At 36.0% G+C, this 25,842-nt stretch overlaps 1 protein-coding gene across 1 annotated transcript; it reads left to right on the plus strand.

The window, feature by feature from the left end:
- Positions 1–18,309: 18,309 nt before the first annotated feature.
- LOC138332635 (putative uncharacterized protein DDB_G0286901) lies at positions 18,310–19,857 on the plus strand. Its single transcript, XM_069280638.1, has 2 exons — positions 18,310–18,550; positions 18,767–19,857. Exons 1-2 carry the CDS (start codon positions 18,310–18,312, stop codon positions 19,855–19,857), a joined length of 1,332 nt encoding a protein of 443 aa, XP_069136739.1.
- The last annotated feature ends 5,985 nt before the right edge of the window (positions 19,858–25,842 follow it).

The following is a 25,842-nucleotide window of genomic DNA, read 5'->3' on the forward strand; positions in this document are numbered from 1 at the left end:
GATTTCTGTAAACCATTATTGCAGTCTACCAAAGTACAATTAGATTATTTGGCTGATTGGTTGATTAAGGAAGGTCCACCGTGTATGTACCTGGTGTGTCTCATGTGGTAAGTACATATGTGATTCTGGGGGACTGTAGTATGTTCGTGTCGGGTATTTTTGTAATAGAGTGTGTCATCTCCCTGAAGAATAATATTTAATACAGAAATCAGTATAATTAATCCAGCAACATTGTTAATTCAGAAAAAAAAAGTAAAAACTTTATAACGTGACCATTTTGATAACACATTCCAATTCAGACACCGTGTCCTGATATCAGCCCTCTGGTTGATATCTGAGAAGGAATGTTATATTAAAGATATGTTATAATCTCTTATTTACAGATTTCATTTTTAGAAATTTATAAATATTTTTTAAAAAATGAGTGACAGATAGCCATTTAAGAGTTTTTTAAATTTTCCATTCATGTTTTGTATTCTGCATCTGACAATAACCATTTTGTGATTTTTAGATTTTTAGATTCGCACACAACACCCTTTTGTAACCCATGACTCGAAACTGCCAAGAAAGAAGCCGTCAATTCAATTGTTTGACGATCCGAATTCCTAACTCGAATGTTGATTGTTAACGTCTTAAAAAAAGACAACTTTAGATAAATCACTTCCATCCCAATGATTAAACACTAAACTCATAATTGAAGAAGAGTATGGACATTCATACAAAATAAAAACCGATATATTATTTAAGTGAATATGACATGCCTGTGTAATATGTTGTCCCCGTGACGATACCACAGCGTCCTTGTAGATATACTGAGAGTAAACAGTCCTATTTCTACATGTGCTCGTATCTTATAATTGGCCGTTATGGCCATGCGACAGTCCGCAAGCCAAACCAGGCAACAGTTACTGGTCGTGTCATCGCGTGCGAACGAATCCCCACGTAGTCATAGTCTGTCGTTTATATTCGATCGGATTTTCCCAAAATGATTTTATGACTCGATGACATTTTTCAATTCACGATTATTATATAGGAACAATTTCGTCCATGTTTTGGGAAGTGTCCTGGTGAATGGTCTTGATACCACCAGCGGCACTATACTTAGCAAGCCGTTCAACAATTCGAGGAATATAACCGATTTGGAGGTTTTAGCATGATGGATGTTATCAATAATATCCCTTTATGTATGTCCCGTTCACAGCCTCTAGATGTTGTCTAAGATAGAAGAGAAAATAACTTGTTTAACCGTATTTTTTATCAATAATGGAATTTCCTCTGCATTCAAAAGCAATACATCTTTTGTTAGTTTTAGGCTAAAGATGATCTTATTTAAGATGTATCTAAATTGATATAATTCAGTCAAGAAAATATACATTCCCATGCTTACATGAGTTGTTTGAATAAACTGTATTTTGTGTATACAGTAGGGTAAATAAATGGTTTCCAATTGACCTGAAGATATTTTACCTGTGTAATGATATAAAAGGTGAAGGTGAAAATACGACACCAGGAAGGGTTCCTCTTTGTGATTTGGTTTATTCCTTAATATAAAAGGTATGCGGTTCCATTGTACTCATGGGTGGTGTTTTTCCTGTGGGTACTCCGACTTTCCTCCACATTCGTGATAAAGTACGCCCTTACGTCCTTAATTGCTCGTTAAATATTATTTTGTTTTGTTGTTTTTTAATGACATATTGCTTTATTTTATTTCCAATCTTAGAGATTGTAACAAAACATTTTTTTGTAAACTGTGATTACATTTGAAGCACACAAGAGTTAACTTTTAAAACGGAATTTGATTCTCGTTGGTTGAATCTAGAATAAAATGAATAGGAAAATCAACATGCTATTAATATATAATATACAAAATGTAACTATATAAAGTATTTATGAATACATTTATTTTGCTCCTCTTTGTATATAATGATAATCATTACACGTCATAAAAATGTTAACGGAACTTTTGGTCTGCCCACGTTAATGTCCCATTCCTTCTAATGTTTGTATATTGTTCATCATACGCGCGAATTTGTAAAAGTTCCGCGCGTCTTTGAGCATAAAGCTTTTCCTTTTTCTCCATTTTCCAATCTTTCCAACACTAAAGAGAAAATGAACTGCCGCGTTTATGAAAACGTTTGTTTATAATAAGATCAGTTTACCCAAAGTCCTTCTGGAGATTTTAGTATTTTTTCTTTCCTTCTATTTCTTACATCCAATAAGACTGTTTTTGGAAGATCAAAAGACACTTTTCTTTAACATATTTCTGCAACTTATATAACTGCTTCGTTCCAATTTATTCATTATCAAAGCCCTGAATTAAAACCGAATCGAATTAGCATGCAAAGAGCTACGAATAAGAGTGAATGTATAATGTTAAAAACATTGGCTTTGCTACATGTTATTTTATGTAAGCAAACAACTTTCACCATACGGTTCACGAACTAGACACGTGCTAGCAAAATGATCAAATTCTTCATGTGTGTTGTTTGAAAACTAGTAACTCTAAATGTGGTGGTCCTACAGGTTGTGCGTTAGAATTGTACGGGTCCGTTGCTCCTATTGCATGATCGTAAAAGACGACTACATTAAGGGTATCTTGTTTTCTCTTCCTGATAAACTTCCTTCGACTTAACGTTTCACTTGATACCGCCTCAAATTTGGTTTTCGGTTGAGTGTCCCTGAGAGGAAAGGCTCTGGGTTCTGTCCCCTGGCCGAGACACACCAAAGTCTGTAAAAGTGACAGTTTTTGCTCCTGCTTAGCGCTCAGCATTAAGAGAGTGTAACGACTGATTCTTCCATTGTCGGTATAATTCGTACATTAAAGATGTTGTCATCACATTAAAATAATAATCTTGTTTGTTACGAGTGTTTTTCTTATTAAAAAAAAAACATTCGCTCAGCATAAAAAGTGAGACAACTGATTTGCACTTTGACCCTATAAAATGAACGGGTGATTTGTGCTTGTTCTTGTCTCTTGCAGCATACTCGATGAGATAGCACTATAAAAAGGGCAATGTTTCCACCATGACAAGAAGACACAACACGAATATACTGCAGTCTCCCTCAACACGCACCACACACACGAAACACACAGCATACACAGCTAGGCCTCCCATACATGACCTTGGCAGTTAATAGGACGTTATAAGATGGGAGGCCTTCCTTAAATGGCCCTGCCTGTTGATAGGACGTTAATCTGATTAAACAACCAAAATCTCAGCAATTTTTTTTGGTATCATTACCTTTAATTTACAACGATTTTAGATGAAAATACAAATTAAATTATTTTTACGTAAATATTGTATTTTTTTGTTATGCAGTCACAGAAAACGGCAAACAGTTTATGTATTTTGTTCTGTCAGTGAACAAAACAAAACCATTCTGCTAAAATCTATGAGCAGTGAGTAATGTTTTCCTGGTAGAAAACCGGGCGAGTGTGGAATACTAGTTTGGTAAAATAATTTAAAACGCTAAAATTAAATTATCACCAATTTAAACGGCGTATTAATTAATCAGTTTATATCGTCCCCTGTGGCCGTGAAAGTGCTGGATTAAAACCTTCATCCGGAATAACGGCTCAATTAAAGTAGCATTTTACCGGTGTCGACTCAGCTGGCTTTCAGCAATTCGCCTTGAAAATCGATTTAGGTTTCAGTCTTACCTCAATTTGTCTTTCTTAAAACGAATGCTTTTGTGTGAGATTTTAGTGGCGAGGCGACTATCCACAAATAAAGGTTATTTGTTAAAGGAAAGCGCAGGCAATAGGCATTTTCAAATATACACATATTATATAATTGTCACGATGAAACTGAAGGCACCTCAATTTTTCATTTACATTTCTGATGATTTCATCTCAGCAAATCTTTATGCAAATGGTTTATTATCAAGTAATTTAGACAATTTGCTATAGTTGACTCTGAATACATTACTTTGATATCCATATAAGTTGTTAATTTGATTTCATTTTTCACAGTTACAATTCAGACGTAGTGTTGCCTTAATTGAAAATAGCTCTTATATAGAATCAGTCGTGAACGAACTACGTTACATCGAAAAATGTGAATTGTATATGACGAATCAGAGAAAACCCATGTTTTTTTCTATTTCTCATACCAGTTCCACCCGTCCAAGTGTTATCCTCGTTACCAATCCATCCTGTGAAGCCTCGTTACCAATCCATCCTGTGAAGCCTCGTTACCAATCCATCCTGTGAAGCCTCGTTACCAATCCATCCTGGGAAGCCTTGTTACCAATCCATCCTGTGAAGCATCGTTACCAATCCATCCTGTAAAGCCTCGTTACCAATCCATCCTGTGAAGCCTCCTTACCAATCCATCTGTGAAGCAACATATTGAGAAAGGGTTGAATCATAATAACCGCTAAAATCTTATTTTTCTCGTCTTCAGTGGAAATCATGAAGCTTTTTACCCATGGTAATAGCCGACTAAACTGTAAGTTCTTTATTTCTTTCTCCTTTTTACGACTTCAGTGGTAAATCATTACAGTTCCAAATCCCTTATTGCGTGTGCTTTTATCAGACCCGATGGACCATGCCTCACTCCTAAATCCTGGAAGGTGCCATTTTCCCTTATTACGTATGTTAAATGTTCGTTCCTGGTGACAGAAACCATCTGGTCGTGGTGACCATATGAACACGATATATGAGCCCATAAGTCATGATTGTAGGCCTTAAATCCTCAGCCAAATTGCTATCTATGGACACAACATAAAACTGTGTCCAGTTTTTACGAGTTAACCTGAAGTAAATCCCACCCCGTCCGACGGTTTCCTCCGACAAACGGGCATGTCTAGGGACAATTAAGACAACAGCTCCTGATAAACGTTTCCAGAGGACAATAATAAGGGCATTAATAACAATTTTCCCAATCTATAAGATAAGTTTTATAAAAACACGTGCAATTTCACGAAATAAATGGACTGATTGGCTGAATTTTAGTATAACAATGTATTTTGATTACAATGTATTACAATGTATTTGGATTACAATGTATCACAATACTTTATGATTGGATCCTTATGAGTTTTAATAATTAGAACTCCTCTTAGAAACGCTTGGATACACATGGGGACTTGGGGTGTCATGGAATCAATGATTCTCTCGTTCATTTCTAAAGATAATGATTCCATGTTCTTTCGAAATTGCTCGCGTTATTAAATGCATGTTTCGATTTGACAGGGCCGATCATTCATTTAATATAGAAAACGGCGCGATGTAATTGATACTGATGCCCTAGACAGCCATTTACCGCAATAATAGCATAGTTAGGAATACCATTCATAGTGCTAGCCTAAACGTAGCGGGTGAGGGGGGTCTTTACCGATACCAGACATTGCCAGAGTCCACCACCCTTTTGGGTTCTTTGGTGGCTCCACGGGCATCTGCTTAGTCAGATCGCTCACTGCCAGAAGGCACTATTGTGTCTTCAGCTCTGGCCACTGCCCAGTCTCGAGTTATGGAGAAGAATTCTTCTTCATCTCGCACGCCTGGGTTTGCCGGGTTGCAGCTCAGTGTTGGTGATTTATCAGAGGTTCAGGCCTCTGATTATGCCATTCACGATGGACTGCTGTCCTCTCAGCCAGCTAAGCTGGAGTCTAGAGAATTGGCAGCTTGGCCCGGCAAGTCAGTGGACCAGGTGGTGTTCGGCTCCAAGGAGCACCACAAGATGGAGAGGCTGCTGCGCCTTTCCATTCAAATTCTGTCTTATATAGACTTTCTGACGGTTAGTCTATATAGGGTATCCGATGTGCCTGAGGGTCGGATATCTAATACAGAGCAGGCCAACATTCAGGACAGAGTTACCTCTGCCCTGAACAGGGCATTGAGAGCCTTGGCGTCTTTACAGGTGTCATTGCTCGCCAATGTCTTGTTGGCTAGGCGTTTTTCTGTGTTGAAAAACCGCCCGGTCGAAGAACCTTACCGGTCCCGATTGTTGACTGCCCCTTCTCTGGGTCCACTCTTTTTGGAGGGACTCTTCCTTCTGTTCAGAAGGATTTGAACGAGGACTCGGTCGCTTCTGCCCTTCTTTTGAAGAGATTGCAGACCGTGAAGGCCAGTACCTCGCAGGGGTCCGTGCCTCCCAAGAAGAAGGCTAGAACTTCAGCTCCTCAGTCTACTGCGCAGCCGAAGTCGAAGCCTTACTTCAAGGGCAACGAGGGGAAGGGTAAGAAGGGCAAGAACCCTCCTGGGGGTAGGAAGAAGAGTTCCTGACTCTTTTCCCCCTCCACCACACACCACGCACTACACACACGCAACAAGCAGCATACACAGCTGATTAGATTAAACAACCAAAATCTCAGCAAATTTTTTTTGGTATCATTACCTTTAATTTACAACGATTTTAGATGAAAATACAAATTAAATTATTTTTACGTAAATATTGTATTTTTCTGTTATGCAGTTTCAGAAAACGGCAAACAGTTTATGTATTTTGTTCTGTCAGTGCACTAAACAAAACCATTCTGCTAAAATCTATGAGCAGTGAGTAATGTTTTCCTGGTAGAAAACCGGGCGTGTGCGGAATACTAGTTTGGTAAAATAACTTAAAACGCTAAAATTAAATTATCACCAATTTAAACGGCGTATTAATTAATCAATTTATATCGTCCCCTGTGGCCGTGAAAGTGCTGGATTAAAACCTTCATCCGGAATAACGGCTCAATTAAAGTAGCATTTTACCGGTGTCGACTCAGCTGGCTTTCAGCAATTCGCCTTGAAATCGATTTAGGTTTCAGTCTTACTTCAATTTGTCACTCTTAAAACGAATGCTTTTGTGTGAGATTTTAGTGGCGAAGCGACTATCCACAAATAAAGGTTATTTGTTAAAGGAAGCGCAGGCAATAGGCATTTTCAAATATACACATATTATATAATTGTCACGATGAAACTGAAGGCACCTCAATTTTTCATTTACATTTCTGATGATTTCATCTCAGCAATTTTTCATTTACATTTCTGATGATTTCATCTCAGCAAATCCTTATGCAAATGGTTTATTATCAAGTAATTTAGACAATTTGCTATAGTTGACTCTGAATACATTACTTTGATATCCATATAAGTTGTTAATTTGATTTCATTTTTCACAGTTACAATTCAGACGTAGTGTTGCCTTAATTGAAAATAGCTCTTATATAGAATCAGTCGTGAACGAACTACGTTACATCGAAAAATGTATATTGTATATGACGAATCACAGAAAACCCATGTTTTTTCTATTTCTCATACCAGGTCCACCCGTCCAAGTGTTATCCTCGTTACCAATCCATCCTGTGAAGCCTCGTTACCAATCCATCCTGTGAAGCCTCGTTACCAATCCATCCTGTGAAGCCTCGTTACCAATCCATCCTGTGAAGCCTCGTTACCAATCCATCCTGTGAAGCCTCGTTACCAATCCATCCTGTGAAGCCTCGTTACCAATCCATCCTGTGAAGCCTCGTTACCAATCCATCCTGTGAAGCAACATATTGAGAAAGGGTTGAATCATAATAACCGCTAAAATCTTATTTTTCTCGTCTTCAGTGGAAATCATGAAGCTTTTTACCCATGGTAATAGCCGACTAAACAGTAAGTTCTTTATTTCTTTCTCCTTTTTACGACTTCAGTGGTAAATCATTACAGTTCCAAATCCCTTATTGCATGTGCTTTTATCAGACCCGATGGACCATGCCTCACTCCTAAATCCTGGAAGGTGCCATTTTCCTTATTACGTATGTTAAATGTTCGTTCCTGGTGACAGAAACCATCTGGTCGTGGTGACCATATGAACACGATATATGAGCCCATAAGTCATGATTGTAGGCCTTAAATCCTCAGCCAAATTGCTATCTATGGACACAACATAAAACTGTGTCCAGTTTTTACGAGTTAACCTGAAGTAAATCCCACCCCGTCCGACGGTTTCCTCCGACAAACGGGCATGTCAAGGGACAATTAAGACAACAGCTCCTGATAAACGTTTCCAGAGAATCTCGTGTAGATATGCATTGGACAATAATAAGGGCATTAATAACAATTTTCCCAATCTATAAGATAAGTTTTATAAAAACACGTGCAATTTTACGAAATAAATGGACTGATTGGCTGAATTTTAGTATAACAATGTATTTTGATTACAATGTATTACAATGTATTTGGATTACAATGTATCACAATACTTTATGATTGGATCCTTATGAGTTTTAATAATGAGAACTCCTCTTAGAAACGCTTGGATACACATGGGGACTTGGGGTGTCATGGAATCAATGATTCTCTCGTTCATTTCTAAAGATAATGATTCCATGTTCTTTCGAAATTGCTCGCGTTATTAAATGCATGTTTCGATTTGACAGGGCCGATCATTCATTTAATATAGAAAACGGCGCGATGTAATTGATACTGATGCCCTAGACAGCCATTTACCGCAATAATAGCATAGTTAGGAATACCATTCATAGTGCTAGCCTAAACGTAGCGGGTGATGGGGGTCTTTGCCGATACCAGACATTGCCAGATATGTCTAATTTTGGCTTTTCTTGTTAGATGGTACTGTTAGGTTTTGATGATTGTCAAGACAATTTTTATGTTTACAACTTTGTTGCATTCATCTTTAAAAGTAAGTATGGTAGTTTTGACCGTTATACATTAAATAATACAGTAGATTCTTCGTCGCAGAAACATCGTTATTGCGCTTATGTTGTACTGTTATGTTTGTTATTGTGCTGCTCGCACAGATCTTATTGAATCTTTAAATGATTTAGATTTTCATGTACCATTATCTCATGATTTATCCTTGTTTGGAAATGAGCATACATATCTTTGGAAGTAACTTGTGATGCTTTAGTAAAATGCATACTTACATAGGATCCAGCGGAAGATTCTAACATGTTTACTTTATAAATGTATATATAAATATATTTCTGTTTGTTAATGCAAGTTATCGTTTTTGATGTCAATGTATGTTACCAGTCTATGCTGTCATCTGTTGTTGTCATCGCCTGGAAGAGAATTAAAAATGCACATAGGCCTTGCATGTTGTTTGATCCCTGTTCAATTCTATTGAAACAAGATTTTGTTGAAATGAAATGATGTTTTGTTGCCATATTGATTTGTAATCATAGTTGTGGGTTCAATAGTGAGTATTTCAAGATTTGTTTTTTTCTTGTTTTTTTTTCACATTTTATTTTTATTTTTCGATAATCCCCCAGAATCAATAAACACAGTCCAAAACGATTCAGCCCGTTAGTTTATGACACTGCCAATATGACATGGAACACAAAGCCATACACTTTTACAGAACCGGCTGGAAATGATCAATTTCCAACAATATTCACGATAGTCGTACACGCTAGGGCAGTAAGTTCATTCTTGGACGAAAGAGAGCATAAGGTCCTACACGTAATGACCAAACCCTGGCAATCTTTACATGAAAACACACTCGCCCTCATGACCTTGCATGTCAAGCTATTGTTATCCTGTTCGATAGCGTTTCACTCCCGTTCTGAATTATAACGGAATAAAAACCCAATGTCGGTATAAGATGGCTTCCTGACGCTTTTAAGGCTAGGAATTGAACTAATTTAAACATTGATATACGTCTGACACGTATTTGTTGTAGTGGATGCGGCGGCTGACACCTCTATGTCTATATACACGGGATCTTTGTATTAGTAAGGGATATCCTGGTATGTCTGCAGAAATATACAGCAAAATTCCGAACGTTTGGTTACTGTGGATACACACAAAGGTCGAAAATTTTATATACCACAATTTAAAAGTTTATGTATACTTACATACTAATATGATGTATTTTACTCCATTTCCACTACTATACGCTTTTAGAAATAATTGACATTACTGAGCTGTGGAGTAATTTCTTATCGGAGTGTGCCGTATACAAACGGATGTACTAACTCCATGTCATATTTGGGACATAGAAAATTTACGTTAATTACACAATATTACAGGATATACTATCATACACTATGTTTTTGAGAATATGAATATGACCAATACCTCCTACAATACAACAAACCAACACGCACACAGACATGTATATATTAGATATGCTCTGCTTTTCCACTATTTTATACATGGTCACGTGTACGATCAATATATAGCATATTAACTCAGTGTTTCCATTTTTAGAAACACCGAGTTGATATTCCTTTGTGAACTTCATTGCTGCATCTCTGCATTCTTCAGGGTGCCGTTCTTTGACCAACGCTGTTCGTATTATTAGTTATTACTATACACATTAGAGATTGGTTTTTTTTTATAGATTTTTTGAAGAGAGGACATATCTAATATAAAATTGTGTCGGTCCATATGGTGTTTAATCGCCTTTGTAGAATTTAAAATAATTATCTAAATAATAATTTATTCTACTCGGGTAATATAACACCATATGAACCTCCATAAAGGTCTATAATTGATATATATTTATATATATATATAAACCGCAGTCTCCCCAAAACACATTCACTCACCACAAAAGCTACACATATTGGAAGCCGTTTTAGCCTGACCTGTACGTTTAGCAAAATAAAACTAGGCAGTTCCCTAAGACACTCAAATATCGATATTTCCCAAAATGTTGCGTAAACAACAACCATAAACTATGGTCCTTTGAGAAATTATGTTCGCTTGTCTCGAAAATCATTCTCAGATGTTCGGAAGAGCCTCACTAGGTTTGTCAGAAATGGGTTTACTGTACCAAATCTAATTTGGGATTGACATGTCTGTACTCTGTTTCGTTTCTACGAAAATGTTTGGACGTATTGGCAAAGCAGCCGACTATAAGAAGTATAATAAATCAATTACCGAAAAATATCATACCAATTCACAGTATGAAAGGAATAAATATCATGAGTTTCTCTTGTTTTTTTTACCTTTTCTGTAACTTACAAACGCGCTGTTGGGGCTTGTCTTGTCTGGTATAGCTACACCTTCGTCACAGAAGAGACTAACCCGCCAAATGTTGTTCATCAGAAGTCTTACTTCCGATGTATTTTTCTTAATGATATTCTGCAAACCACTTTATTTTGCCGCTTACAATAGTTCGCGTCATTGTTATTTTAAACATATTAGCGAATATACACATCGCGATCAACGGTCATTACTGACAATCATGTATTCATATAATTAAACTTTGTTCACAATATTTCTCAAAATCTTTGAATTCGCTTTAGAGATTTATCTTGCAATACCGCGATTTTTTGATTTTTTTAATTTAAAAAAAAAATATGTTTTACGGGAATTGAATGTCAGTTTACTTCTTTTCTCTCTCTTTCTTCCTCATTGTTATATTGGTTTAGTGTTATTCGTTGTAACAAAAGGTTAACTCAAGTGTAATATGTGACACTGCCAAAGAGAAAAAATACGAATATTCTCTAAAGCTGTAACTACGAGGCACAATTAATATATTTCAGGCTGCTGCTAATTAGCGTCATGATGAAAAATGTCACACGTAGCACGTGCAGATTCTTACGCATTTGCTACGTGACATAAGGTCAAGGAATTACATTTACAAATGTCCGTGTCAACATTAATTAACTGATAAAACGTGCGCGGACATGTAGTATTTCTCAATTACGTATGCACGTGTAAACTACCCGTTGGTTTGATAAGGATTAGCGTTATTGAAAGAAATATTAGTTGCTTAATCGATTACGACTTCTCCAATGATGCAATGAAGCTAGTTGTGAAAGAAAAATAGAATGTTAATTTTGTTGATTGCTGACGAAAAGAATGTTAGTTAGCACGTGAAGGCCTAATATACATAGTGTTATTTCCGTGGCGACCAAATTTCGCGTTTCCATGTCTCTGTCGCTTTTTCCCGGCAATTTAATTTCGCAATTTAATGTTACATATATATAGTTGAAGCTGAAGGTTTTTCACAACGAAATTTAGTTAGAAGTGTGTTCCTTCTGAAAATGAAATCAATCGTACTGTTTTAAATTGAAAAGTTAAAACAGCTTAGATTTAAAATATTCTTCTTTGACAGATGTGATAACTTATATAGTCTTGGGCGACTCAGAGTCGGTTTCTGACAAGCGATATTTTTTACTAGGAGTAAAGTGTTTTGAGTGTTCGGATGTTTTTTTTAACTCAAGCAGGATCGCCTCAACTGAGTTACATCGTTTTGAACTTTCTGAATATTCATTAATGTCTTGCTTTCGGTAAATATTACATTGATAATTAATACAAAAATTCTTTATTCCATAAGTAAACAAACTACATAATGTAGTTAGTTTCATTCATGTAATATTTCATAGTATGCGTTCATGCTATAATTTTTGGTTTTAGGATAAATTCCCCTACAGATATTAAAGAAATGTTATGCTGTACAGTATCCATGAGCCATGTTTATGATGAATACAATCTAGCTCTATAAAATATGGCCTCGGTGTTTGGTTGTAGTCAGGGACTGTACAAATTATTTGGGAAAGTTAGAAATTTTATAAATGATGACAAATAAGATATAGAAAATGCGATCTCTTTGATGTAAAGATCGTTTGTAGAGTTCCTACAGTAACTACATCATCAGTAAATTACAAAAGATTTTCGATACCGATACCTTGTAAATGAGGATGTGTTTAGCAAATAATGCACAGCTGGATGTAGAGGTCTTTGACTTTACAACATATGCACAGGGGCTAGAAGATGAGTTACAGGTTCTATATAGTCGGATCTATCTTTTTCGTTTCAGAATACAGGCATATCCCTATGTCCATAGATCATATTAAGACATTTTCTATGGTCTAGATTTGAAGTCAGTGAGAATTATATTCTTCTATAGCAACAAAAGGTGTGTTTTACTGATTGTAATGCGAAGTTCTAAGTAAGACAAAGAGGCATGCAAACTGTAATAAAGTTGCAGGTCCCTGTGATTATATACGAGTAAAGTTGAATATAAGAGGTTATCAAAAACAGGACAAACATATTTCGAACCTTAACTAGCTAGTTAATCACAATAAGTTGTCAAAACTAACATATAAATCAGACATCTTAAACGTTGAATAACATTATTACCAACGGGACCTCCATTGGCTTCATCTGAACGTTTTAGTACTCAGAGAAAAGTGACCGACCAGCGGTCAATACGTACATGTCATGGGATCCAAACTCGCGATACTATTGTAAAGATTCAGTCATATCTATGTAGATATCATACCATCCAAGGATAGGTGTACACTTTGAGAGGTCACCTACCATTTGTGTGTAGTAGGGATCTCCAAAGTACCTCCCAAGGAAGGAAATATACAAATGTAGTTTCAAGTGTAGGATTAGTACACTATACAATACAAATTTGTATCAGGGCAAACATACAGGAAGGCCAATCGGGGTGTAGAGTAGCTTTGATTACACGTTGGTACATTAAGCACCTGTGTTTGAAATATCTAAAAAGGACATCATCAAAATATAAGGTCATAATATATAACAACTAAAATCGATCTTTCGAGATATTACTGATTGTAATGCTAAGTTCTAAGTAACATTTATATATTTCAACAGAAAACGTTTCATTAAGTTTTAAAAATTGATAAATTAACTTGGAATAGTATTGTTACTTACAACATGGATGTTTTATTCATTTTATTTTATTTCTTTGTAAAGATAACTCGGTCTTCCTATTTATACCTACATAAGTATATACATGTATACATATCACGTGAACAATTAATGGTTAAATTCCCTTACTACCATTCGCTACCGACATCGGCAGTGGGCTACACTGCAAACAGATACATAACATTAACATGTAATTTGACTTTAGTAGGTAATATAATGTCTGCATGTCTAATATTTCGTGTACTTATATATATACAAAAGGTCTCGCCAAAAAAATATGTTGACAAATTACGATTCAATATAGACACCACAAAACATTAATTCCGTCAGAGAAGTAACTATAATCCAAACAATCAATTACATTGGCCACTAATAATTACTTGATCATTAAATTTCGAAAGAATTTTGAGAACGATACCTTGTAAATGAACATATGTATATGTATAGCAAAGAACACACAGCTAGAGGTACACCTGTCTATACATGTATGCACAGGGACTTGAAGATGAGTTGCAGGTTACGTAGTAGAACCTTTTCTTTTTCATTTCAGAAATTTCCATTGACTGATGTTATGACAGCAAGAATTAGCATATAATAGACATACCATTGTGCCCATAAACCATTCTTAGACGTTTTAGGTGGTTCTAGATTGAAAGTCAGTAGGGAATTATCGTAAAGAGAGGTCATATTACCTTTTTCAATGCTTAGTTCAAAACTGTGTAGAAAAGACACATGAATATGTCCAAAACATATAAATTGTAAGAAATGTTGAGGTTCTTATGATGATGTTCTGGTTAGCAGAAGATTTTGAAACAGAAACCAACATGTTTCGAATCTTCAGTAGCTAATTAATCAAAATAAGTTATCAAAGCTAACATAAATATTCAGACATTTTAAATGTTGAATAAAAACAAAGTTCACTGAATACGGTGATAATAAATGTCTACGGGACATATAGGGTTTGCTGTTTTTTAATTGGGTTATTTAGGGGAGACCCGGAGTACTCAGGGAAAATCCCCGAACTGCTCACACCAGACATCTATCTGTCATAATGCCTAAGTCTGGTGTCAGGGCCAGAGCATCTTGAGTTAGGGTCGGTTGTACATATGTTAATTATAAAGTAAATGACACCAAATTGTGTTGATTAATCTGTCCTTTATAGACAAGGTTTCCCGTCAAAGTCGTGTTTCCGCGTAGATCATGTACTACACAGAGTTGGGATAGTCATCCAGTTACTTCTCTCGTTCAATCGTCATCATTTTTATGAGGACGATATTAAGAGTTTTTGCGGGTTTTTATTAATATTTTTTATTGTCTCAATCACATATATAACATACATATTTAACGGATACTTTTTGTTATAAAATTTCATTAAAAAATGAGTTTGATACTTTCCCATTTCTGTCTGATCTTATTTGCTAAACTTTGAGCTATTGATCAATGTTTCTATAATTTCTTATATATGTCTTACTTGCATCCCAATTAGGAACGTTACCGAATACTGTCACATCAAAGATATGTTTTTTATAAGTAATATACATGTATCTATACCTGTCAATTGAACATTATCAAACATGCCAAATAGGAAAGTAACAGGATTTCTGTCTAATACAACATTATATTTAAGTTGTACTGAATTTATAAGACATGTCCAGAGTGACTGACTATGTGGACAATCCCAAAAATGGTGCAATAATGTTTCAGAATCTCCACTACAGAAACTATATTCTTGATGTTCTTATAATTTTCGTTTTAAAAGCATAGAATTCGTGCAAAAAATTCTATGAGTTATTGTATATTGTAAACTTTGTAACTTTGAGTCCTTTGTCTCATGAAATGGAAAAGCGTGTATGCTATCCCATTGATCTCGATTAAGGTTGATATTTAAAGTAGTATGCCACTTCTCGTGAGTTTGTTGCCGTCGATATTAAGAGTTGATAAGCAATCTGCTAAAGCTAGTACATGTATTATAATCGTGATCAGGAGATGGTAGGGATATTGCTAGCCATCTCTCTGATGAAAAAATGGCTGCCGTCAATGATTGTTCTTTAAACAATAATATTATCAGTCATCATACAAAACTTTAGAAACATTCGGAAACATATTTGGGATTTTCCTTGTGGGAAAGTTATACGAGTTCCGAATGACATAGTCACATTAACCGATTAACTTTTTACATCGTAATTGTTGGGAAGAGACGGGATCAAAGTGACCTGTATGCAATAAATAAAGAAAATCATTCAAGTTTACTTCATGCTTGACGGAAATAAAACTGAAAAACATTTCAATAAATGTTAATATTGTAAAATATGATGACACACAAGGGATATGCGCATATTTTGTTTGCTAATTATCAAGAAATATAAAAATAATCTTATTTATATTTCCAAACCTCAGTAGCATATAAAGTGTACGAAACATTTAAGGTCGTTTTCACTAATTGAACTTTTTATCACTTGTGGGTCAGAAACAGCAGCCAAATTAAGACATAGTTTTACATATTTAATCAGATTTTGTGGCTGATGGACAGTACAACATTGTTCACGGTCGGACCACTGACGTAAACTATCTCGTTCTCTGCCGCGTAGAAACTATAAATCTTCAGGAGTTTAAGTAGATGCTACTTTTAGATTTCTAAATTTAAGTGGTCAAGATGAATTTCGCGAAAACTTGGCTAGCTTTACGTAAATCTTAGAAAATGGATTTTGAAAAAACTGCAAGTGCATGGTTTTGTTATATTAATATATATATATTTAACTAAATCTGAAAATAAATCTTCAAACATAAATAAATCATTTAATTATATCTAAAAAAAATTACTTTTGTTTGTTTAAAAAACGTAAATATATTCATCTGGCGACTTACCTATACGGAAGATTATGAACTAGAATGATAATGACATGTGATGCGGTACCTACCTCATGACACATTCGATAGTAGTGGTAGTTGAACAAAAATCATCATGTAAGCAACATGAGCATGTTCTGTGTAAAAAAATAGCATAACAAAAGGTTACCGAATGGTGTAGGAATGTTGAATCAGGAATTTTCCATTTTCTCAAAGCGGGGCAACCTCAAGTCTGATGCCCTGCAAAATTATGTGTAACACATAATTATTATTCATCTTCATTTCAATAAAGGTATCAAGCTTTTATCCATCCACGATATTCAAGGGTTCCTATCAATGTCTTCATATCTACCCCAGGAACATTCCATGGCAAAACTATGTGTAACACATAATTATTATTCATCTTCATTTCAATAAAGGTATCAAGCTTTTATCCATCCACGATATTCAAGGGTTCCTATCAATGTCTTCATATCTACCCCAGGAACATTCCATGGCAAAACTGAGGGCACAGTGTGAGAAGACAGATGAGAACGTAGAACTTAGTCTCTTGATGTACATTAAAATAAAAACGAAACACTGTGTGGTTGACGTTATGGCTTTGAAGTATCTACGACAATGATGCTAGTAGTAACCCCGGAGTATTGAGGATGGCTTTTATTGAGGAAAATGGAGCTGAAAGGCGTCTGTATAAGTTTGTCACGTCACTAAAATTTCAATTAATTCCTTTGGGTTGTTTAATCACCTATGGTTCCCGTTAACTTATTAAGGGTCAACCAAGGAGATTTCATAATGAAATGGTCTAGTCTTTTTTTAAAAAATGTTCAAATGCGACTTCAAGGCCGAATAGGTTATAATTCAATTTCCGCAACAAACATATATTTTCATGATATGTTTTGCTTTCTTTTGTCTAATGTTAACATCCATTTTTGAAAAATCAGACGTTTGCATTTGGCTAATTTCGTACCAGAAATGTTACGCTAAATTTGCGTTGACATCACTGGGCTTCCATACCTTTCATTATTAACCATAGTACATTTTTGTGAAAGTATTTTGTTATGTTCAAGTAAAGGTGAATTCAACGACTCAGACTCATTTGATCCCTAAGCATTACGATTCTTGTCATCATTTATTAAATGAGAGCAGCAATTAACGGTTACGTAATCGTGTGACTTTGAACTAGATAACTCATCGAATATTTATAGGAGAATCAAGCTGAGCAATTATCTGACTCGGTGCCTTATAATGGAGGGATGTGACACCTGCGGCATAATTTGTCCCATTCCGTGAAAGGACGATAATATATATCTTCAACAGCAGCATCTGCTTGGATATTGTTGTATTTATGAATTATTTTTTTATGACATAATAATTATGATTTTCTTTTTACAGTAGCAATGATAACACCTACGGCAACATCCTCGATTTTTAGGGGTTCCTATCACTGTAGTCATATCCATATTCTCGATATTCTAGGGGTTACTGTCACTGTCGAGCATATAACGACAGTGATGGAACCCCTGGAATAGTAAGGATGCTATGATACAACCAAATTATTCACAAACATTAACTGTAACTAGTATACAAAACCACCAATTAAACACTTTCCATACCTCTAGCACTACCACCACCACAACAACAACAACAACCACCACGGCAACACCAACATAGCAAGAACACGACCGATGTTGCAACTCCCATCACAAACTTTAACCCAAACCAACAGTAACAATAATGGCATTTCCGTTAACCAATAGTTACGATCCAGTGCCTTCTTCTTCAAGAGAGTGCCGTATTGGAACCCTTGACAAGCGAAGATGTAACCATGGTAACAACACAACATCGATAACATTACGACCAAATTCAATGTTACCGTAGCATCACCAGTAATGCCCGCGAAAATAGAGCAGCGTCAACAACAACATCAACAACAGGTGTCAACAACACCAACGTCAGTAACAACAAAACCAATAATAACAACAACAAACAACAAAAACACCAACAAGAGCAGGTCAACAACAACGTCATCAACAAACAACGTCAAACACAAACCAACCAAACAACAAACCAATAATCAACACACAGAGTCAACAACAACGTCATCAACAACAGCGTGTCAACAACACCAACGTCAGTAACAACAAACCAATAATAACGTCAGTAACAACAAAACCAATAATAACAACAACAAACAACAAAAACAAAAACAAGAGCAGCGTCAACAACAACGTCATCAACAACAGTGTCAACAACACCAACGTCAGTAACAACAAAACCAATAATAACAACAACAAACAACAAAAACACCAACAAGAGCAGCGTCAACAACAACGTCATCAACAACAGTGTCAACAACACCAACGTCAGTAACAACAAAACCAATAATAACAACAACAAACAACAAAAACACAACAACAAGAGCAGCGTCAACAACAACGTCATCAACAACAGTGTCAACAACACCAACGTCAGTAACAACAAAACCAATAATAACAACAACAAACAACAAAAACACCAACAAGAGCAGCGTCAACAACAACGTCATCAACAACAGTGTCAACAACACCAACGTCAGTAACAACAAAACAACAACAAATCACCAACAACAGCAGCTCAACAACAACGTCATCAACAACAGTGTCAAAACACACGTCAGTAACAACAAAACCAATAATAACACAACAACAACACAACAAAGCAGGTCAACAACAACGTCATCAACAACAGTGTCAACAACACCAACGTCAGTAACAACAAAACCAATAATAACAACAACAAACAACAAAACACAAAAGACAGCGTCAACAACGCAAACAACAGTCATCAAAGCAACGTCAAACAACAAACCAATCATAACAACAACAACAACAAAAACACAACAACAGCGCAAACAACGTTCAACAACAGTGTCAACAACACCAACGTCAGTAACAACAAAACCAATAATAACAACAACAAACAACAAAAACACCAACAAGAGCAGCGTCAACAACAACGTCATCAACAACAGTGTCAACAACACCAACGTCAGTAACAACAAAACCAATAATAACAACAACAAACAACAAAAACACCAACAAGAGCAGACGTCAACAACAACGTCATCAACAACAGTAGCAACACCAACGTCAGTAACAACAAAACCAATAATAACAACAACAAACAACAACACCAACAAGAGCAGCGTCAACAACAACGTCATCAACAACAGTGTCAACAACACCAACGTCAGTAACAACAAAACCAATAATAACACAACAAACAACAAAAACAAAAACAAGAGCAGCGTCAACAACAACGTCATCAACAACAGTGTCAACAACACCAACGTCAGTAACAACAAAACCAATAATAACAACAACAAACAACAAAAACACCAACAAGAGCAGCGTCAACAACAACGTCAACAACAGTGTCAAATCACTTACGTCAGATAGCAACAAACACAAGTCACAACAACCAACTCAGTAACAACAAACCAATATAACAACAACAAACAAAAAAACACCAGAAATGTATGAGATTAAAAGATTATTGCAATCCTCTGGTTGGATTATTCGCATACAGGACATCCCTATCAATGATTCTGAAATAAATCATTACCATTCGTTGTTTAATTTTCTTTATGTAAATTTCGATTTACATGTAATTATTTCACTGATGTTGAAACGACATTCAACTCTATTCTCTCGATGAAAGATTCTTCATTTTTGGAAACAGAACATTCACCTTGTGTAATTAGAGTTATCTCCCCTGTGAGCATTCACCTTATGTAATTAGAGTTATCTCCCCTGTGAAGACAATCTTTTTCGGCATGTTATGCCTGTGATTTACGACAGTCTTAAAGTTGGATTACTGTTATTTTTAGTATACATTTCTTTGTATTTCAGATTAAGATCAGTCCTACTTCATTCTAATTGAATACCAAAGGATTTCCGTAGATATGCAATTAAATTCATATCATCTATTCATATAACCTTGGCGTGCCAACGCAACCCTCCATCGGGCCATATAAATCAGGTGAATGACTTCCCGTGGTGTCAGTCTGGAGGGACGGCCATAACGTGATGATATGACTATCGTTACAAAAAATAAAAGACGTCTGTTAAAGTGAGGTGGGACTGAGTGAAGTTTTGAGTTTCTATATCAGACTACTAAAGTAACCATTACGAATCGACCACACATGGAACAATGCAACGTTTCATTTGTCTCCTACAGTCGAAAAAGTGATGATAAACTTCGTTATCTGAAGTTCTAATTAGGCATAGCATTACCTGATTACAATATGTATTGGTTTGTTCGTTTAATTAAACGCTATGCGGAAGAAAACTTCACTCATGTCACACTAAGTAATTGTTACGACAAATTATAGACAAAATTCAATGGAATTTGCCAATTCAGTGAGGTTTACTTCCATTAGAACTGGTTTATTTCCGAGCTAAACATTAATGTACTCTTAGACTAAAATGTCCATTTAATATTGGCAAGTACGTACACTGTATGTCAACTACCTATCATGAGCCCAGTCCCCAGACACTGACACCTTAGTTGTCTATATTCGGAGGAAAACCAACGTACCGTCGTGAGGACAACAACCCCAACAGACATCGCCTCCAGTCGGGATCGAATTCAAAGCAGACTGAAGATCGCGCTTCATTTAATGCTCGATCACAGCTACCGAACAACGTTGTGCCACGCTGTTCATTCCATTGTATAATTCGACCAAATGCTTTGTGAATCTGAAGTAAAGTTTATTCTACACAAAACGGAAAAACAAAACTTCATATTATTGTCTTGTTTATTCATTGTCCATTGACGTCAACGGCCAGAGCGACAAGGATCTCATTGACAAACACTAGACTTCCGCTTCCGGCATAGCAGACATTACAGGCAGCAATATTTGTCATATGATAGCTACATCCGGAAGTCGTCTCACAAATTCACGGTTTTATGGGACAATTTGGGAATTTAACACGTGATGGATATGGATTCAGCTTGCATGTCGCATTGTCGATAATTATTTTTCAATGGTTAGAGAAAAAAAGGAAAAGAAATACATATATCAGCATCATTTTGTCATGTTTTGAAACAATCTGAAAAACCGAGAACTCCTGTTTCCTTCCACTCTAAGACTCTCATGCTTACATTCAATCTAGCGAAATTAATTTCTATAAACTATGTAATTTGTTTCGCAATCGTTATACATTAAGTTTATAGTTATTCAGTAATTGAAGGGTTTAAGGCAAGAGAACAAATCAATATGGTGAAATGGTACTTTCTGCAACCTTTATTTACAAATGCCTTGGCTTTGAGATTTATGCATCAGTTTTGTGACTTTAGCAGCACTTAGTAAAGAAAACAGGCACACAAAAAACGGCGTTTTAATGACCTTGGGCATAACGTGATTATATATGATGGATGAGAGGATCACGAGTGGCTGATGAAGACCGTACTGGGTTTTTGGCTGATGATAGAAACCCCCCGATACTGTTTAGTGTTTATTGCCGTGGGTTGAACAACTTTGTAAAGGCCATGCTCATTCACACGGAAGTTTCGATTTTGGTCGACAATCTTTTTTATAGAAATCCCATACATCGGCTAACACGGTTGCTTTATCTCTAGTGTCAAATCGCAAAAGTCCTTGATCGGGTTATAGGCATACTGGAAGGATGATGTCATGACGTTATCCTAAGGGAGCGGATTTAAAGAATCACGTTATTTATTTATCTGGTTTTTTCTCTCTCAGTATTCACGTTGAGTTCTCTAGTGAAGTTTCACTACAGCAGACACAAGAGGTTCATAAAAAAGAAAAGTTTGACGTGCAGTTATTCATAAACACGGAGTATTTATAGATAAGTATACCTAATGAATACTCTAGGGTTATAAGTGCAAATGTCAAATAGCCTGGAAACCCTACCAATGATTCCTAGTGGTAACTAAATGAGAATTGGTTACATTTTATATACAATGTAAAGGCTATTTGCACCACTAGAGTGTCCACGTTTTAGGCGTGGAGATCAAAAATGGGTAAAATCATTCTCGACGTGATGTATGTAAAATTTTACCCAACATTCTAGAGTATATCTTTAACCATTTTTTTATCTATAGTTCTAACACGTCTATGGACATTCTGGTTCGTCAAACGTTATATTGTATGTAAACTGACTAATTTCCAGATCCCTGTGCACCATGGAACACATCAAAAACTGCAATACACAATCATGATACATATTTTTCTTAGTTTTTCAACATTCACTTTAATATTCGTTTTGCTGTGATGCACACAAAATGCCAACAAAAACAAATATCTGAATATCTTATGTATTACGTTGACTTATTAACAAGTAATGCTTACAAAACCCAAAGTTAAGAAAAAATTTCAAAAAAAAAATAATTTGTTGAGTTCAACAGGTGTCTGGTACATTTTAGTACGATTACAATGTATTAATGTTATAAAAACCCGACTTAGATCTAACCAAGGTTCGCTTGTCGTTTCTGATCAGTACACTTCAAACGTTTAGGAGATCTTGAAGAGTGCCATCGTTGAATTTGGCAGCCGTATTCCGACTGGATCTCATTATAAACCAACCAAACTGCGGTCGGTAGAATGTTTGGAAGAGATCAAAGACTGTCTTGGTAAAGCAAACAATTCATTTTTGGGTCAATCTCAAGAGAATTTCACTTTCCGAATCGAACGTGCTGCTGAATAAACAGCCAAATCCCATTGGGATTTTTGGAAACGTTTATCTGCAAATTGTTATCAAAACGGTTTATTAAAAATCACAATTTTTTTGGCAAGGATGTATGAAAAAATGTTAATAGAAGGTGCGGATTTAGATAGTTTGTCTATTTAGATGACACAACCCATTCATTCCTTAATTAAATAAGTGGGGTTGCAGCCAATGACGTGGCGTATTTTAAGACTTTAGACCAATGAAATTACATGTTAGAAGTGTTTATCTGACAAGAAAGTGATAACAAATGCTGAAAATAACATTTTTATCTTTAGAAATGAATGGATTTTGGTTTTATGCTGAAAGTTGCTCGATGTTTCAGAGCTTTGAAAGCACATTGATTGGCGTTATGCTCTAAACAGAATCGTAACTTTCTGTGTCGGTAAGATCTAGGCGAGTCAAGAGAAATTCATTAATTATACGCTATGAAATGTAAAATTCGTGGACAATGTTTAAGTTTAATTAAAGAATTACCATTATCATCGTCGACATGTCGTTAACCATCACCAAAATTGTTATCGCTGTCGTCTTCGTCATAATTGTCGTCGTCGTCATCTTCATCATCATCGTCGTCGTCGCCATCTTCATCATCATCGTCGTCGTCGTCGTCATCTTTGTCGTTCTATCTTAAATCAAATACCATTCTATGGTGTTTTCATCATTATATTTTTAGGGGTTATTTTTCGTTGTCGTCACTATCATCCCCCTTGTCGTCGCCGAAATTCCTGTTTTAAAGGAAATTTAAGTCGAGTTCATTAAAACGAGCGCATTATACCCGAAACATAGAATTACTACTATTACGACATATTCATCGACGTTTTCTTTGATGTTACACGTCGAGGGATACTGGTGGGATTTTTAAAATCTCTTTTTTCTATTAAAATCATTTCTTTTGATACCGTTGGGGCAGTTTAACCATATAAACTTTTAGCATGAACATTTCCATGGACACTCTTATGTAATTACGTATTTATCATTATGTATAGTGTGAAAGTAGCTGGACATACCTTACATTTCAAAAAAATTTCATGATGTAGGATTTTTGACACTAAAATTACAACTGATGCTTGACATTTTGTGTGATAAAGTAATGTATGTACTTCATGTAGATAATTACACAAAAGATCAGACTACAAAAAGAGCTGTTACCAGAATTCCGTATACCGTGTTTATTTTTTTAAAGATTTCAGATAACCGATCTTCATCTCTAGCAAGCTGCAGAATCAAATAAACATATTGCTGCAAATATCAGTAAGTTGGACGATATCTCATAAATTTCCGCGGCACAGCGAGAACCAAGAAAAAAATATGATTAGTAGTCATGCGCTTTTCCTAAAGTTTACCATTTTATGTGACATTGGCGAGAGAACCGTAGCAAGCATCGGTAATTGGGATCAGTTTGACTTCACTGGAATGTCTTGGTGCAATTTGGATTTTAATGGACATATATACACAGTCGATAAAGGCACAAGGACACATGCACTTATTTTTCACCCAAATATCCAGACGGAGTAGGAGTCACGTAAAATGAAGTCGCGGATTGAAGCTGGTTTAGATTAATATTGTCTTTTTGTCAAAGTTGTACCATTCTGTTTACAGGTAAGGAATACCTTCCAATAACATAATTTCTATCGTGTTAATTTTCGAAGTCCTCGTAGCTTGTTACAAAGAAACCATGTCGGCACTTTCAGCAGAAAAACAAACAAGTTACAAATGATTGTCATGAACGATGCACGACACTACATTTGTAATAAAAACCTTCCATAGGTCTGCTAGCAATGGATACGGACATGATAACAACACCATAATCCAAAGTACCCGGACAGAAATCTTGACTAAGGTACCAGGACAATAGTTGTTTCAATAGACGGCATATGGTTTGTAAGTATAGACTAGGACATCCATTATCGAATGACGTTACAATAATTGTGTGCTTGCTGTATTGATGAATGCACTGGATTCTATCCCATCAGACAGAGATATCCTGTGGTTGCTAGGGAAAATAACTTTGTCTTTTACCGGGGTAGGGAAAAGACAACTCACACGCAATAGACAGTGACGTCATTAATACACGCCACGACCATTTTTAGGCACATTGACATTAATATCTATTGAATTTTCACCATTTCTCGTTAATGTATGTGAGAAAAGGAATCAAACATGGGCATCTCAGGTGGACGGGATTTCTCAACCCTCTTTAAAGATTTTGACCATCAAACCTCGGCAAGCCTTAGGTTGACCAGCCAAAACCTTTTACTCGGGTTGAGATATCCCTGTCCATGTAAGATTCTATTAATCGCTACCCTCGGAGGAGATTGATGACAGTCTAACCGTCATGAATCTTCTCTTCGGTAGGGAAAGGTCTAATTATTCTTCCCCGTCGCCAAGACACACTTCAGTTTATAAAACGGTTATTTCTACCCTTGTTTCTCGTTCAAGATAGGTATTTGGACGTTGCTCGTTGTCGTTATTAACTGAACAGTGGATTAGCTGCTTGGTGTCTCCGACAGTAGGCTTCAGAGAGGTTACACTTTGAAATTTACAGGCTTTGAAAGTTCCCAGACTACCAATATACCGCAGTCCTCCAAACGTTCACCACATGCATTCAAGTCACATACAGGTAGGGTGTCAAAACACCCACAAAAATATTGTCAAGATAAAAATCGTAGTAATTAGCCATTTTATTTC

The sequence above is a fragment of the Argopecten irradians genome, chromosome 10 (assembly GCF_041381155.1).
Source record: "Argopecten irradians isolate NY chromosome 10, Ai_NY, whole genome shotgun sequence".
Lineage (NCBI taxonomy): Eukaryota > Metazoa > Mollusca > Bivalvia > Pectinida > Pectinidae > Argopecten > Argopecten irradians.

What these genes read in the sequence shown, in the direction of transcription:
- LOC138332635 (XM_069280638.1), top strand. Translation starts at nt 18,310, where the DNA reads ATGCCCGCGAAAATAGAGCAGCGTCAACAACAACATCAACAACAGGTG. An exon ending in AGCGTGTCAACAACACCAAC is followed by an intron (nt 18,551 to 18,766) that starts GTCAGTAACAAC and finishes CATCAACAACAG; the next exon opens with TGTCAACAACACCAACGTCA.